General features: G+C 36.2%; 1 protein-coding gene across 11 annotated transcripts in view; it reads left to right on the top strand.

The window, feature by feature from the left end:
- Positions 1-14975, top strand: part of Cnot1 (CCR4-NOT transcription complex subunit 1) — an 83147-nt gene that overhangs the window by 61603 nt on the left and 6569 nt on the right. For 6 of the 11 annotated variants that reach the window (XM_078032415.1, XM_040280135.2, XM_013365880.4 and 3 more), the window contains 13 exons: positions 988-1284; positions 1946-2086; positions 2180-2284; positions 2914-3033; positions 4658-4849; positions 6127-6269; positions 7061-7169; positions 7264-7433; positions 7983-8235; positions 10569-10817; positions 12117-12280; positions 12503-12620; positions 14078-14179. In XM_078032415.1, the coding sequence (XP_077888541.1) occupies positions 988-1284; positions 1946-2086; positions 2180-2284; positions 2914-3033; positions 4658-4849; positions 6127-6269; positions 7061-7169; positions 7264-7433; positions 7983-8235; positions 10569-10817; positions 12117-12280; positions 12503-12620; positions 14078-14179 (2163 nt within the window). Of the gene's footprint in view, positions 1-987; positions 1285-1945; positions 2087-2160; positions 2285-2913; positions 3034-4657; positions 4850-6126; positions 6270-7060; positions 7170-7263; positions 7434-7982; positions 8236-10568; positions 10818-12116; positions 12281-12502; positions 12656-14077; positions 14180-14975 lie in introns of those variants that run through there. The other 5 variants (XM_013365883.4, XM_005318254.4, XM_005318252.4 and 2 more) reach the window with 3 other exon arrangements.

The raw sequence follows: 14975 nt of genomic DNA, 5'->3' as shown, positions 1-14975 counted from the left end.
ATAACTGAAACTGAGCTGACATATATATATAGTCTTAAATGGGACTTAGTAGTTTCAGTTAAGTTGTTTTGGGTGGTTGCAGGAGGCCGCTTGATCTAAATTCAGTCCTTTCCCTATGCTTATTCTGTATACTTAGGGTGGTAGTTTATTGTTTTCCCTCAGTCTTGTTTTCTACTTGATACGAGTTAACTGTTTTGTTCACTGTTTTGTTAACTGTTTTGTTCACTTCCTTTTTCAGAAACCAAAAATGTTTACAAATATAGAAGTAACATTAATACACTGAACTTTTTTTATTAAAGGGACTTTGAAAGTACTTTAAAGAGATCATATTAAACTTTTCTCCTCTCCCCCTCTGTGTAGACAAGACAGATAGGATACAGAGTGGGTACCCAGATCTAAAAATTGATTTCTCTTTGGAACAAGCCTAGTAATTTGAATATTATGTGTTCATTGTAAGAGTTCAGTAAGTTAAGGGCATCCAAGTAAGTATTAGGGCATGGTTTATACTGGAAACAAAATCAACAACAGTCTTTCAAATGAAGCAAGAGACCTCAGCAATCACTATAAAATGCATACTGTTCTGAAGAATTATTTGTGGCAATAATAGTTTTTGTAGGAAGCTCTTTGTCTGAAAATTTAGTTTTCCAAAGTTAATAGAGATGTTTCTTTCCTGAAAACAAATTCCTTAGGTATTATTTTAGCTTAGCAAGTAATGTGTCCATAAGTAGGTAATGGATCTTGTAAATAGTTTGCCTATTAAACTTGAATTTAAAAAGTTGACATATCTTTAATCATGGATCACAAAGTATACTGAATCCTTAACCCTGTGTAACCCAGTTTCTGTTTCCCACCGTTTTCTTTATTAATTTTATGTAAAAGTCTAGTTTCTGTTAATCTTGAAGTAATTCTAAAATGTAGGTTGATTGCATATAGCTTGCTGTCTTATTTAAACAAACTGTTAAATAAATTTATTTGCCCCTCCCTCAGATTCCATTATTTCAGGCCCATCCACAGTTGAAGCAGTGTGTGCGTCAAGCAATTGAACGAGCTGTCCAAGAGTTGGTCCATCCAGTGGTGGATCGATCAATTAAGATTGCCATGACTACTTGTGAGCAAATAGTTAGAAAGGATTTTGCCCTGGATTCTGAGGAATCTCGAATGCGAATAGCAGCTCACCACATGATGCGAAATTTGACAGCTGGAATGGCTATGATTACTTGCAGGGAACCTTTGCTGATGAGCATATCTACAAACCTAAAAAACAGTTTTGCTTCAGCCCTTCGTGTAAGTTGGTTACTTACTTAGTGTTGTAAGTTGGCTACTTACTTAGTGTAACAAAATTTATTACTGTTCATCTGCCAGAGTTTTTCATCCTTTGACAGTGGATGTTAACACTTGATCTTAAAATCGCCATGTTTATTTGATGTCTTCCTATAAGTTTTATAAGGTGAAGCACTGTGCCATTTTTTTTTTGCTTTTTGTTGTATCCTCAATGACATTTGGCAGATAATAAATAACCAAATATTTGTAAGATTTTTTGTGGGGGAGGGTACTAGGGGCACTCAACCACAGAGCCACATCCCTAGCCCTATTTTGTATTTTATTTAGAGTTAGGGTCTCAACCGAGTTGCTTTAGCACCTCACTTTTTGATGAAACTGGCTTTGAACTCATGATCCTTCTGCCTCTTTTAATGGAATAAGCTAACCATCTTGCTTCTGAGTTTCAGATGTCATGGTTAACAATTCATTTGTTCACTGCTTTATTATCTTTACTGCATTCATAAGAAACTGAAAATGTATAGGATATTTTCATCTTAATAGATGAGGAAGGTAATTTAAAGCTATATCAAGTAGAGGCAAAACTTAAAATGAATTTGTTGCCTGCATTTCCTCCTGTCTACAAGAATTGTTTTCTTTCTTTTCTTTTTCTTTATGTTTCAAATAGACTGCATCCCCACAACAAAGAGAAATGATGGATCAGGCAGCTGCTCAGTTAGCTCAGGACAATTGTGAATTAGCTTGCTGTTTTATTCAGAAGACTGCAGTTGAAAAAGCAGGCCCTGAGATGGACAAGAGATTAGCAACTGTAAGTGTTTAGCATTTGCTTTTCAAGTTGTTTTATTTTTAATTTAAGAAAATGCCTCATAACAAGAACCTCAGTGACTTTTTTTGTTTGCAGGAATTTGAATTGAGAAAACATGCCAGGCAAGAAGGGCGCAGATACTGTGATCCTGTGGTATTAACCTATCAGGCTGAACGGATGCCCGAGCAAATCAGGCTGAAAGTGAGAACTGAGGCTCTGTCTCTTCCCTGCTTCATCTATGTTTTCTTTCTTTCTTTTTGTTTTTGTTTGAACTCCTCACTGGGACTAGGATAGGATAGGATGTTGTTTCTGAGAAAGCATCTCAACTCAGTAGCACTTGTCTTTAAAGCCATCTGTGGAGGAGGTATGGAAATACTTTAGATTCTGCCACCCTCCAAAATTGTTAAAGTGTACTGTAAAGAGTTCGTGTGCCTGTTAAGTTTTGTTGCACAAAGTTTTGTTTCTCAACTTGTGCTTACTCTGCTCACATTTTCTGGTACTTAAATTTTTTTAATAGTTTTTTATTGGTACTAGCAAGTTGGTCCGGAGTCTGATACTATTTGCCGACTCCAGGGAAGTTATTTTTCAGTGGAGGCCTTTATCAGTGGAATACTTCTTGATAAATTTATGAATGAGGGTAACTAATAGGAAAATGAGAAAAGCCTCTTCTGAGCTGTTTATGGGCATACATGTTCAATTATACTGTTACATGTTGTAATGACTCTTCCCAGAACCTCTGTGGTTAACTCTCTTGCAGATTTTTCAATTTCAAGAAAAGTTTCTTTTATTTGTATAGGGGCTCCTGTTAAAATTGACTTTCTTCTTTCAAGGTTGGTGGTGTAGACCCAAAGCAGTTGGCTGTTTATGAAGAGTTTGCACGCAATGTGCCAGGCTTTTTGCCTACGAATGACCTCAGTCAGCCCACAGGATTTTTAGCTCAACCAATGAAGGTAAATACTTGCCTTGGATTAAGGTGTTTTATACTGTAATTTTGAATTGTTTTTGCCAGTAATTGTCACTTTCTTTTTTGGAACTTGAGTTGTAGGTATTTGTATCAGATCAGTATGGAATATAGAATTTTTGTTAAATCTATGAGATTGGTTTAACTTTAATGGGTATCTTAATTAGAGGAATTTGCATGGTAGACTCAGGACTCACGTGGACTTGGGAGGGGTTGGAATTTTTACAAAAACAGGTGAAAATATACTGAAAACATTTTCTACTTTAAGCACTTTCGAATAAGTTGCAGGCCTAAGAACTTGTTATCCTAAATCCTTTGATTTATGTGTGTGTGTGTGTGTGTGTGTGTGTGTATATGTGTGTGTTTGAGTTGTAGTCTCACTGTGTTACCCAGGCTTGCTTCAAGTCTCAGCCTCTTCCCAAGTAACTAGGATTAAAGGTGCATGCCACTGTGTGCCCAGCTGATTTTGTTTTTTCACAAAACCATTCTCTTGTGTGACCACTATACAAACATTTAAAATCAGGAAATTAACACGAATACTTAATACCTGTCTAATTCTTAAGCCGTATTTAAGATTTACCAGGTTGTCCTAATAATGCACAGTTAAAAGACCTGTTTTAGAATTGCATGATTCATTTAAAATATTTTCTGCAATTTCCTCTTTTTTCTTGACTTTGATACCTTTAAGATTATAAGCCAGTTAATTTTCTAGAATGGCCTAATTTGGGTTTGTCCAATGTATTCTCATGGCTAGATACTTTGCAGGGGTTAGTGGTTACCAGGGATTGAGCCCAGTGGTGCTTTAACCACTGAGCCACATCCCTAGCCTGTTTTTTTTTTTAAATATTTATTTATTTATTTATTTGTCGATAGACCTTTATTTATTTATATGTGGTACTGAGAATTGAACCCAGTGCTTCACACATGCCAAGCAAGCAGTAGCTGAGCCACAGCCCCAGCCTCCTAGCCTGTTTTATAATTTATTTTGAGACAGGGTACCCCTAAGTTACTTAGTGCTTTACTAAATTGCTAAGGCTGGCTTTGAACCTGCGATCCTCTTGACTCAGCCTCCTGAGTTGCTGGGATTATAGGCATGTGCCACCACGCCCAGCTAGTAATAAATGTGTGTGGTTCTGAGGATCCAACTTGGGGCCTTACTTGTGCAAGGAAAATGCTCTGCCATTGAGCTATATCTTCATCCATAGGCAGCATTTTTGGTAGGAATATCCTAGAAGCGATGCAGATACTTTTGTCTTATGCTTTAATAGTTGATCTAAGTACTATATTTTTCATGATTAGAACTCTTTAACTTTTTTTACCCTGTAGATGACATTAGATGCCACAAGTGGTGCTGCCTGTAGTCTTCTTATTGGTGTTTCCTTTCTCACTTCATTTGTGTTGGTGTCTTTCAGGCTTCATGATCTTTAATACCTCTGCCCTGTGCCTGCCTTGCGTCGCCTCACTTAATAGTGTTTAGACTGAATACCTTAGGAAGGAGAAATGGAAGAGGCCCTCTGTGTTTTAAGAGAATAAATATGCTAACAGAACTCTATTATGTACCTGTGTTAATGAAAAACCTTAAAGTATTTTGTTTATTTCCTTCTCTAAAACAGCAAGCTTGGGCAACAGATGATGTAGCTCAGATTTATGATAAGTGCATTACCGAACTGGAGCAGCACTTACATGCCATTCCACCAACTCTGGCCATGAACCCGCAAGCTCAGGCTCTTCGAAGTCTTTTGGAGGTTGTAGTATTATCTCGAAACTCCCGGGATGCCATAGCTGCTCTTGGATTACTCCAGAAGGTTGGTTCCTAAGCTGTTACTCCTAGAAGCAGCTAGGTTTGTAAACATATAGTGATTTGTCATTGTCTAAAAGCTCATAAAGTTATACTTAAGATTTTAAAAAATAATAATATAAATGAAATTCTGTTACATAAATAAATATTTTTTCTCAGTATTGGATGACTTCTGTAATGTCATGGCATACACTGAGATTTCTTCCCACTCCAGTCAGAATTACAACAATCAAGAATACAAGTAACAGTAAATGTTGGCAAGGTTGTGGGGAAGAGTATATTCTCATATACTGCTAGTGGGACTGCAAATTGGCATAACCATTCTGGAATGCAGTGTGGACATTCCTCTAAAAACTTGGAATGGAACCACCATTTGACACAGTTATCCCACTCCTTCGTATAGATCCAGAGGAGTTCAAATCAGCATACTGTAGTGACTCAGCCATATCAATGTTCATAGGTGCTCAGTTCACTATATGGAACTAACCAAGGTACCCTTCAACAGATGAATGGATAAAGAAAATGTGGTATATATACACAATATATACACAATGGATTATCATGCTAAGTAAAATAAGCAAATCCCCCAAAAACTAAAGGTCGAAAGTTCTCTCAGATATGTGGATGCTAACCCACAACAAGGGCAAGGGGGCTAGAGGTTCAGTGGATTAGACAAAGGGGAATGAAGGGAAGGGGGTGGGGGATAGAAATAAGAAAGTAAGTCGAGTGAATCTGACACAACTTCGCTGTGTGTGTGTATACATATACATATGTATATATGTGTGTATATATATATGTATGTATATATGAATACACCACAATGCATGTTTACATGTATAACCACAGGACTGGTATCTTAATTAGAATAAGACATACATCATATTTGTTTTCTGTACTGTCATGTGTAAAAATAAACCAAAAAAATTATGTAGTCATGGCAGATATTAATAGTAAAGAAGTTGTTTTGATTTTTCCTTAAGTAATATTTTCTGCAATTATTTTTATTTAAAAAGATCTTTAAAATTGATCCAAATATTTTGGTAGTAGGTCAAGATAGATTGGGGGCCCTAGGGTTTGTAGGTGCTGCAGTTGCTGTTGCAGAGACTTTTATGACAGTGAAGAACTACAGAATGAATTTGAACTACATAGAACTTAGAAAGGAGGTAACAGTCTTAAGGTTTTAGAAGGTCTTTTCCTGGTTCACATTGAGGTTTGATTTTGAGTTTTCATAACTGGGCTCACTACAATTGTTTCTGAGGTTCTGAACACTTTCTTTGCTCATAGGCTGTAGAGGGATTATTAGATGCCACAAGTGGTGCTGATGCTGACCTTCTGCTGCGCTATAGGGAATGCCACCTCTTGGTACTAAAAGCTCTACAGGATGGTAGGGCTTATGGATCTCCGTGGTGCAACAAACAGATCACAAGGTTAGTAGCCATTTATTTAAGTAGTAATTATTGGAGTGATTGAACCCAGGGGCATTTAAGCACTAAACTACATCCCAACCCTTTTTACTTTTTATTTTGAGACAGGGTCTCAAAAGTTGCCCAGGGCCTTGCTAGATTGCAGAGGCTGGTCTTATACTTGGAGATCCTCTTGTCTGAGCCACCCAGGCTGCTGGGATTATAGGCGTGCCACCAAGCCCAACTGAAGTGAATTTTAATATGCATGGTCTTGTTTTCGTCTAGAAGTTTCCCTTTTTTTCTTGAAAATAAGGGAAATATTTGCATTTCCAAATTCTAAGAAGTGAGAATTGGTGAATGGTTCTTTTTTTCCCAAGTAATCTCAACCTTTTGCCCACAATAGAAAGCCTTTACCTTGTTTTGGAACATAAAATTGTAGGTCATTTGTTTCAATGATTTCACAGCAGTAATATTCATAGGTAAATATTTTAATAGAATCTCATTTCCTAACATTTAAAGCAAAGCCTGGGCTATCTTAACATGGCCTCAAAGCATTGAGCTGTTCTTCTTATATTTGTTTATGTGTATGTGTGTTCTGTTTGTTTTTTGTTTGGTGCATGCTGAGAATCCATTGTACCCCTTAGCTATACCCCCCAAATCACTGGCTGATTTTAAACTTGGGTATTTAGTTTTGCAGTTGACTCTAAATTGAAGTCATCTTTAATTTGGGAAATTTGCATTGAGTAAAATGAACTTTTTGTTTACCTGATACAATATGATTAAGCTCATATGAATAAAATCCTAACTTTTCTTAGGTGCCTAATTGAATGTCGAGATGAATACAAATATAATGTGGAGGCTGTGGAGTTGCTAATTCGCAATCATTTAGTTAACATGCAGCAGTATGATCTTCACCTAGCTCAGGTATGGGAGGAATTTATTTGAGCCAACAAAAGGACTCGGAGTATTTTTACCCCCAAGTGTCATCTCTTTTAAATTGCATTTTCTCTGTTGTCAGTCAATGGAGAATGGTTTAAACTACATGGCCGTGGCATTTGCTATGCAATTGGTAAAAATCCTTCTGGTGGATGAAAGGAGTGTTTCCCATGTTACTGAGGCAGATCTGTTCCATACCATCGAAACCCTCATGAGGATCAATGCTCATTCCAGAGGCAACGCTCCAGAAGGGTGAGAATGAAATGCTTTGGGTTCCCTGTGCATTCAGCAGTCTCCTAAGAAAGCTTTAGAAAGGAATGTGCAGACTTACTAAAACTACTGTTTAATAACTGCTTTCTACTTAGAAACACAGTGAGAGTGATTGTCACAAGTATGGAAGCTTAATTAACTGCCAGACCTTCCTGGTATAGAGCAGTACACATAAGAACTGAGTTGGTATCAGAGCTGTGGTTTATACCTGACACTTAAAAGCTGTGAGTAACAAAGATGAAGCATGGCACGTAACAGGCAAACAGCAAACAGTGAAGTGTTTGTTGACTCTGAATATCAACTCTATTTCAGTGGGCAGGGTTTTTGGTGAAGATAATAGCTTAAATCTTACCATTTGTATAAGTGGAGAAGAAGAGACCAAAGATAGTTATATTTAAGTATGGAAATGCTCAAGTGAAGTGATCATTCCTTTGTGTTTTCTGTTAAATAATCAAATTGTCCAAATGTGTCTGTGTGAAATCACAATCTTGAATAGACCAATTTTTTTTCACTCTGGATTTATTGTATTAGATTGCCCCAGCTGATGGAAGTAGTGCGATCCAACTATGAAGCCATGATTGATCGTGCTCATGGAGGCCCTAACTTTATGATGCATTCTGGGATCTCTCAAGCTTCAGAGTATGATGATCCTCCAGGCCTGAGGGAGAAGGCAGAGTATCTTCTGAGGGAATGGGTGAATCTCTACCATTCAGCAGCTGCTGGCCGTGACAGTACCAAAGCTTTCTCTGCGTTTGTTGGACAGGTAGAGCTTTTGGAAAGAAAGGTGCTTTTTATTCAACATAAGTAGGATGTGATAACCTCCAGTAGTAAAGCTCAGTTATTATATACCTGTGGCTAGACAGTTATTTCCTTACTCATGTAAACCAAAAATGTCACCATCATGCTTTATGCTTTACAAAATAGCCTTTGTGTTTGATCACAGCAGTAAAGTGAGCATCCCCACACCACCCCCATTTAGTCCTATTTATCTCATTCTTGCTATGATGTACAGTGGGGTCAGATAATAACAAAGCTGCCAAATATAACTTAACTAGTTTGATAATCCAGCAGTGATGGATTATAGGCTACTAAGTAATTGAAACTCTTTTATCTCATGTATAAAAAAATAAGGTAAAATAATTATTTAAGTGATATAGTATTTTTTATTTTTAAAGTTAGAGTAGGTTATCTCCCTAAACATGTTCTTTTGGAAAATAGTTTTAGTATTTCCATTCATAAATTGGTGCAACTTGGAATTTTACTGTTAGAAACCAAGCCAAAAAAGAAGCCCACAACCAAGGTTTAACAGGAATTTTTGTGGATAGGATGAAATAAAGTATGGTACATAGTATCATTTAATTTCTGTTTTTTGTCATCACTGGCTGCTTAGCAAATGTAAGAGATTAAGAGCACTACTAGTCAGTGTGTTCTGATTTTAATATAACTTGGCAAGAGTGGCACTTTACTGGCCTTAGAATTACTTTAGTGGAATTAATGTTATTCAGGGTAAACTATCTGCTTATTTCTCCAAATTTTTAAACTGAAAACAGAACTCGGATAAGTTGCCAGAGAAAGATTACTAATTAGTTCCGTTTTTAAGTAAATGATATTTCAAAGTAGAAGAGTTGATTTTAAACGTACAAGTTGGGTTTTCTTTTCAACATGAATATTTCCTAGTAAGATGTACCAGGCAGATTTATCTCCTAAAAGAATCCAGGGAATTACAAAACATACCCTACTGAAAAGATGTTACTGCATGTATCTAGTTTGATTTTTTTTTTTTTTAATTTGGATGGAGAAAAGAATTGAATTAGCTGGTTTTTATGATCATTGCTATTTCATGGGGATGGATATGGCGCCTATCTCAGTTCTTTCTGCTGGCTTATTTATTTACTCTCTTTTTCTATTTCTCTTGGAAAAAAAGATAATGTATCATAATTTTCTGTTCAGTTTTGCACCCTTTTGAGAATTCTTGTTTCCCTTTTTGTGCTTCCTCTTTACTTTTTCGGATTCACTGTAGATATTGAAGGCCCTTTGTCTTTACTAGGGCACATTATTATCCTATTCCTACCAATTCAACTGTCTTATTTCTTTTGAAGGGACAGTTAAATTGTTTTAAAATTTCCAAGATAACCTCGAAGCTTTCCCTCTGAGCTTGGTTTCTTTATTAAGTGAGTACTGGCCTCCTTCCTCTACCTTTAAATGGGCATTTCCCTGTGGTGGTGCTGATGTGCCCCCACCCCCAAATAACACATATTCAGCTTCATTAACAGATATATGTCATGTAATTTAGAGTTTTTCCTATCTTTTATTTTTCCCTTTTTAAAAAATTGATTTTATTTTTTTCAATACATGACAGTGGAATGTATTACAATTCTTATTACACATAGAGCACAATTTTTCATATCTCTATTTGTATATAAAGTAGGTTGACACCCAATTCGTGTCTTCATACATGTACTTTGGATAATGATCATCACATTCCACCATCCATACTAATCCCCTGCCTCCTCCCTTTCCCTTCCTCTCTTATAAATAGGCTTTCCTTTTCTCCTTTAATGTAACAATTTGTTACATTTAAGTAGCTAGACATGATCTGAGTTTTTTCATTACATACATACTTTATATAAATCAGTGATTTAGGGGGTTACCTAGATGGAGTTTTGGAAGCTTTGTTATTGGGTAAGTCAGTAATTACTGACAATTATCTTTAATTCTATGAGAAGCAAAAATATATGTAATTTATTTTCCTCCTGGGAGAAAGATGAATTGTCCAGAACGTTTTATTATGACCTCAGGAGTTACTACTGAAAGTTTATTTTGTTTACATAGTTAATTTTACAAATTATTTGATGTTACCTTCATATTCAAAATAGCCATAATATTATCTCTTACTCAATTTCCACCTTTTCATCCATGAAACTTAAAAATCAGAGGAATTCTGTCATGATTTCTTAATGAGAAGACATCTCATGGCAGCTTTTCTTTTTTTTTTTTTTAAGTAAGAATTAGAAATGTGATAATAGAACGAATTAGTATTTCTTACTCATGAAAATTAAGGTGTACAAAGTTTGTGTGTATTGTCTCATTGTGTCTGTTTTTGTTCCCATAATATAGATGCACCAGCAAGGAATACTGAAGACTGATGACCTCATAACAAGGTTCTTTCGTCTATGCACTGAAATGTGTGTTGAAATCAGTTACCGTGCTCAAGCTGAGCAGCAGCACAATCCTGCTGCTAATCCCACCATGATCCGAGCCAAGTGCTATCACAACCTGGATGCCTTTGTCCGACTCATTGCACTGCTAGTGAAACACTCAGGGGAGGCCACCAATACTGTCACAAAGATTAATCTGCTAAACAAGGTCTAAAGTTTTTTATATTCAAAGTCTATATCAGTGTTTCTGTGATAAGCCCTCCCCAAAATATTTTTAACAGTTCTTTTCTGTCCTGAAATTAAATTCAGAGATAACATGTGAACATACCCAACAAATTATAGAAGATACAGTTCTTACCTGAAATTTTAAATATATATTTCAGTATGTTAATGCTTTGTTAATGATTATAGTAGAAGATATTTTGGTAGTATTAGATTTAGATTTGCCCTGTGCATAATGTCATTGGGAATTAATTGATAGCTAGAAACATCTATGGCTAACAGATGGGCAATTCCAATACTAAGGAAAACATTTAGTCCTTGACCTGATATATAGAGAGGGATTTTTGGAAATTCGATTATTAAAATAGTGTAAAAATATATGTGAGCTGGGTGTAATCGCCCATGTCTATAATCCCAGGTAGGAGGATTGAGAATTCAATGCCAGCCTCAGCAATTGGCATTTAGAGACCCTGTCTCTAAATAGACTACTTAAAAAGGGGTGGGGTTGTGGCTTAGTGATTAAATGCCCCTGGGTTCAATCCCCAGGACTACACACACCACCAAATAGTGGTGAAAGTGTACTTAAGTTTTTGGTCTTAAGGAAATAACAGCTGGGTTCTTCATGTCCTTCACTGTTTAATGAGCAAATCGAGCAGTATTCAAAGTTTTGTGAAACACCTCTGCAGCCTATGCAACAGCTCTACTGACAACTACTAAATGCCAGTAGGGTGTACACCTATTTGCTAATTTGTCAACTTCAGATCAGACCAGAAGAATTAGATTATTGATTAGGTGGACATGGTAAAATGTGAGGGGCCATCCTGATTTTTAGAACTCTTAGAAGAACCAGTGGGCATTTGTGGAGAATCTCCAGGTCTGATCCAAGGATATTGAAATTCAAAGAAAACACATAGAACACTGCTGCCCAAGTCAAACTAATGTATATCCCTTTCAGTTGCCAGGATATAGTTTTGTATTTATATAGTTTGTATCCTCTCCTTTAACATACTTCTTTTTTTTTTTTAAAGAGAGAGAGAGAGAGAGAATTTTAATATTTATTTTTTAGTTATCGGCAGACACAACATCTTTGTTGGTATGTGGTGCTGAGGATCGAACCCGGGCCGCACGCATGCCAGGCGAGCGCGCTACCGCTTGAGCCACATCCCCAGCCCCTAACATACTTCTTATAAACACAGAGCAAAAGCACCATAACTTGCAAGTGACAAGTGAATTGAAATGAATTGTGTGTACAACTTAAAAGTTATATTCTGTGTATTGTACATAGGTCCTTGGTATAGTAGTGGGAGTTCTCCTACAGGATCATGATGTTCGGCAAAGTGAATTTCAGCAGCTTCCTTACCATCGAATTTTTATCATGCTGCTCTTAGAACTCAATGCACCTGAACATGTGTTGGAAACCATTAATTTCCAGACACTCACAGCTTTCTGGTGAGTATTGTTGGGTTTATTAGAGACTTAAGTTCTGCTGGTTTGAGTGTAGTAAAATCATAGGAGTAGAAGGAACTTCATGTGTTTTGAGGCATGTGGATTGTTTTGATTTGTAAATCAACAGGCGCTTTTACTTATTCATGTAGTTTTTGCTATATTTCAATTTGGGCTTCTAACTAAAGAGTTTTTGTTTTGTTTTGTGTTTTTCTCCCTTTCTTTCAGCAATACATTCCACATCTTGAGGCCTACCAAAGCTCCTGGCTTTGTATATGCCTGGCTTGAACTGATCTCCCATCGGATATTTATTGCAAGAATGCTGGCACATACGCCACAGCAGAAGGTGTGGCTGCAGTTTATCTCCTCCAGATGAAGACTGTAACTACCCGGGGCTTATATATTAGTACTGCTTATAGATTGCTATTAGTTATTTAGTAGTCATTGTACTTCTTCCAAGCTTATTTGAGAGAATGATTTATTCTATGTAATGTAGAGTCAATGTTGTAAAAACAGGCTTCATGAGTACTTGACTATCTCTTCCTGAAAGCTATTCCTTGGTTATTCAGTGTTACTTTTCCTTCCAACTTTGTTGTGGACCACTTGTGGTAAGGCTTTTGTTGTAATGTATTGTTGCTTCATACATAGCAATGATTCTAAAACATGATTGTGGGAGTTGGATTTTGGTTTTGTTTCTAAAATTGAAATCCCTCAATAGCTAGATAAAAATCTCTAGGTAACAGTACTCTGGAGCTTGCTAGTTTCATGTTTGTATTCTTAAATGCTGAAAACTCTCATAATTAAGATTAAAGAGTATTGTGGTCCATGTTGTTGTCCCACCCCAACCCTAACCCTGCATGTGCATGCTTAAGATTAAGAACCATGGTGCTAAATTCCCCTCTGCCCCCATACTGTGTATCGAATTCAGGGCCTGCTAAGCAAGTGATCTATCAATGAGCTACACTCTCCACCCAAGTTTGCTTTATTTAAGGGACTAATACCAACTTCTGTTATAGGGTTTCTTAGTCTAATTGGAAATATGTACCAGAGCTAATAAAAGAAGTATTTTTCTTATCTTGCAATAAAATGTCAAATGAGTACTATAGAAAGTACCTTTGTTTGCCCTGTCAGACCAGGAAAAAATGTGACTACTGTGTGCTAGAGTGAACTTGGCCAAAACAGGTGAAAGATAAATGAACTTATTTTTATTTGGAGAAGGGCATTCCAGGAGGAGGGAACACAGAATATTGAAAGAAAGTATACAGAAATGAACCTGAATAGTAGAATTTTTGCTGAAAGAAAATTCATGTTGTAAATTAATGGGAGTAGAAATGGAAATAGTTAACCCAGGACTTAATTAAAAGAAGGACTTAAGAAAACAGATCTAGCTATCATTTTTTCAGAGTTTTTCTTTTGTGTGTGTAGTGCTGTGGATTGAACCCAGGGCCTTATGCATGTGAGGAAAGCATTCTACCAACTGAGCTATATCCCAGCCCCTCAGTTTTATATCTGAAATTTCCTTGAGATCTGTCCTCTTCTTCCCTTTTTAATTTTCTTAGGCATGAAGACAAATAATGTCCTGAAACCTATGGAAACAGTTTGTTCCAAATACCATTTCCCACTACTTTAATAGTCACTTAGGCTTTTCTAATGGCAATCAGTCTGGGAGAAGTACTCACTAGTATGCCCTATTTACGTTAGTATGAAGAAGAAAAATCATAGTGTAGCTGCTTGGGCATTTTTTTTAGTGGCTGAACAACATCTTGAGTATAATTATGGCTTATATACATTTCTGTCTTTCAGGGATGGCCCATGTATGCACAGCTACTTATTGATTTATTCAAATATTTAGCGCCTTTCCTTAGAAATGTGGAACTCACCAAACCCATGCAGATTCTCTACAAGGTAATTTGGATTTTTAAGATAATTTTCAGAACTAAAAAACACTTTAACGTATAATGTACATTGAGAAAAGTACTAAAATCCAATGTACTTATATAAATGAACTCCTAGATCCTAGGGTATTCGAATGTTCAACTTCATTAGATACTCTTTTGAAATTCAAGTATTAGTTTGTACTTTTCAGCAATAGATCAATTACTCTTTATCCATATCTCGTCATATCTGATATATACGTGTGTGTGTGTTTGTACAAGCCATTTAGCCATGCAGTAGAATTTCATTGTTTTAATTTGCATTTTCTTAATGATTTTTAAATGAGATTTTCATGTGCAAGTCAGCCTCTTTGTGATGATCCTCTTTTAATATTTTATTCCTGTTTTGTTGATATTGTTGGGTTTTTTATTTTTATTAACTTTTAATTTCTTTCTGGGTTTTGTTTTTTGATGGTGCTGGAGATTAAACCCAGGGCCCCCAAACCCTGCTTTTAAAAGCATATCTTAGTCTAACTGGGACTAAATCACAGTTAATAAGTCTCTCTCATCTTGCATTTAAATGACAGTTGAATTCTATAGAAACTACCTTTGTTTGACCCTTGTTTGTGATGATCCTCTTAAAATATTTTGCTTATGTTTGTGTTGGATTGTTTTGTATTTTTCTTATATATTTTTCCTGTTATTTTCTGGTTTACTACAGTGCTGGGGATCAAATCCAGGGCTTTGTGCATACTAAGCAAGTGTTCTACCACTGAGTAATGCTCCCAGCCCCTTATTTTATTTCTTAAATAAAAATTCTTCATGTA

This window comes from Ictidomys tridecemlineatus, chromosome 15 (genome assembly GCF_052094955.1).
Source record: "Ictidomys tridecemlineatus isolate mIctTri1 chromosome 15, mIctTri1.hap1, whole genome shotgun sequence".
Lineage (NCBI taxonomy): Eukaryota > Metazoa > Chordata > Mammalia > Rodentia > Sciuridae > Ictidomys > Ictidomys tridecemlineatus.
This window is presented reverse-complemented; position numbering and strand designations above follow the sequence as displayed.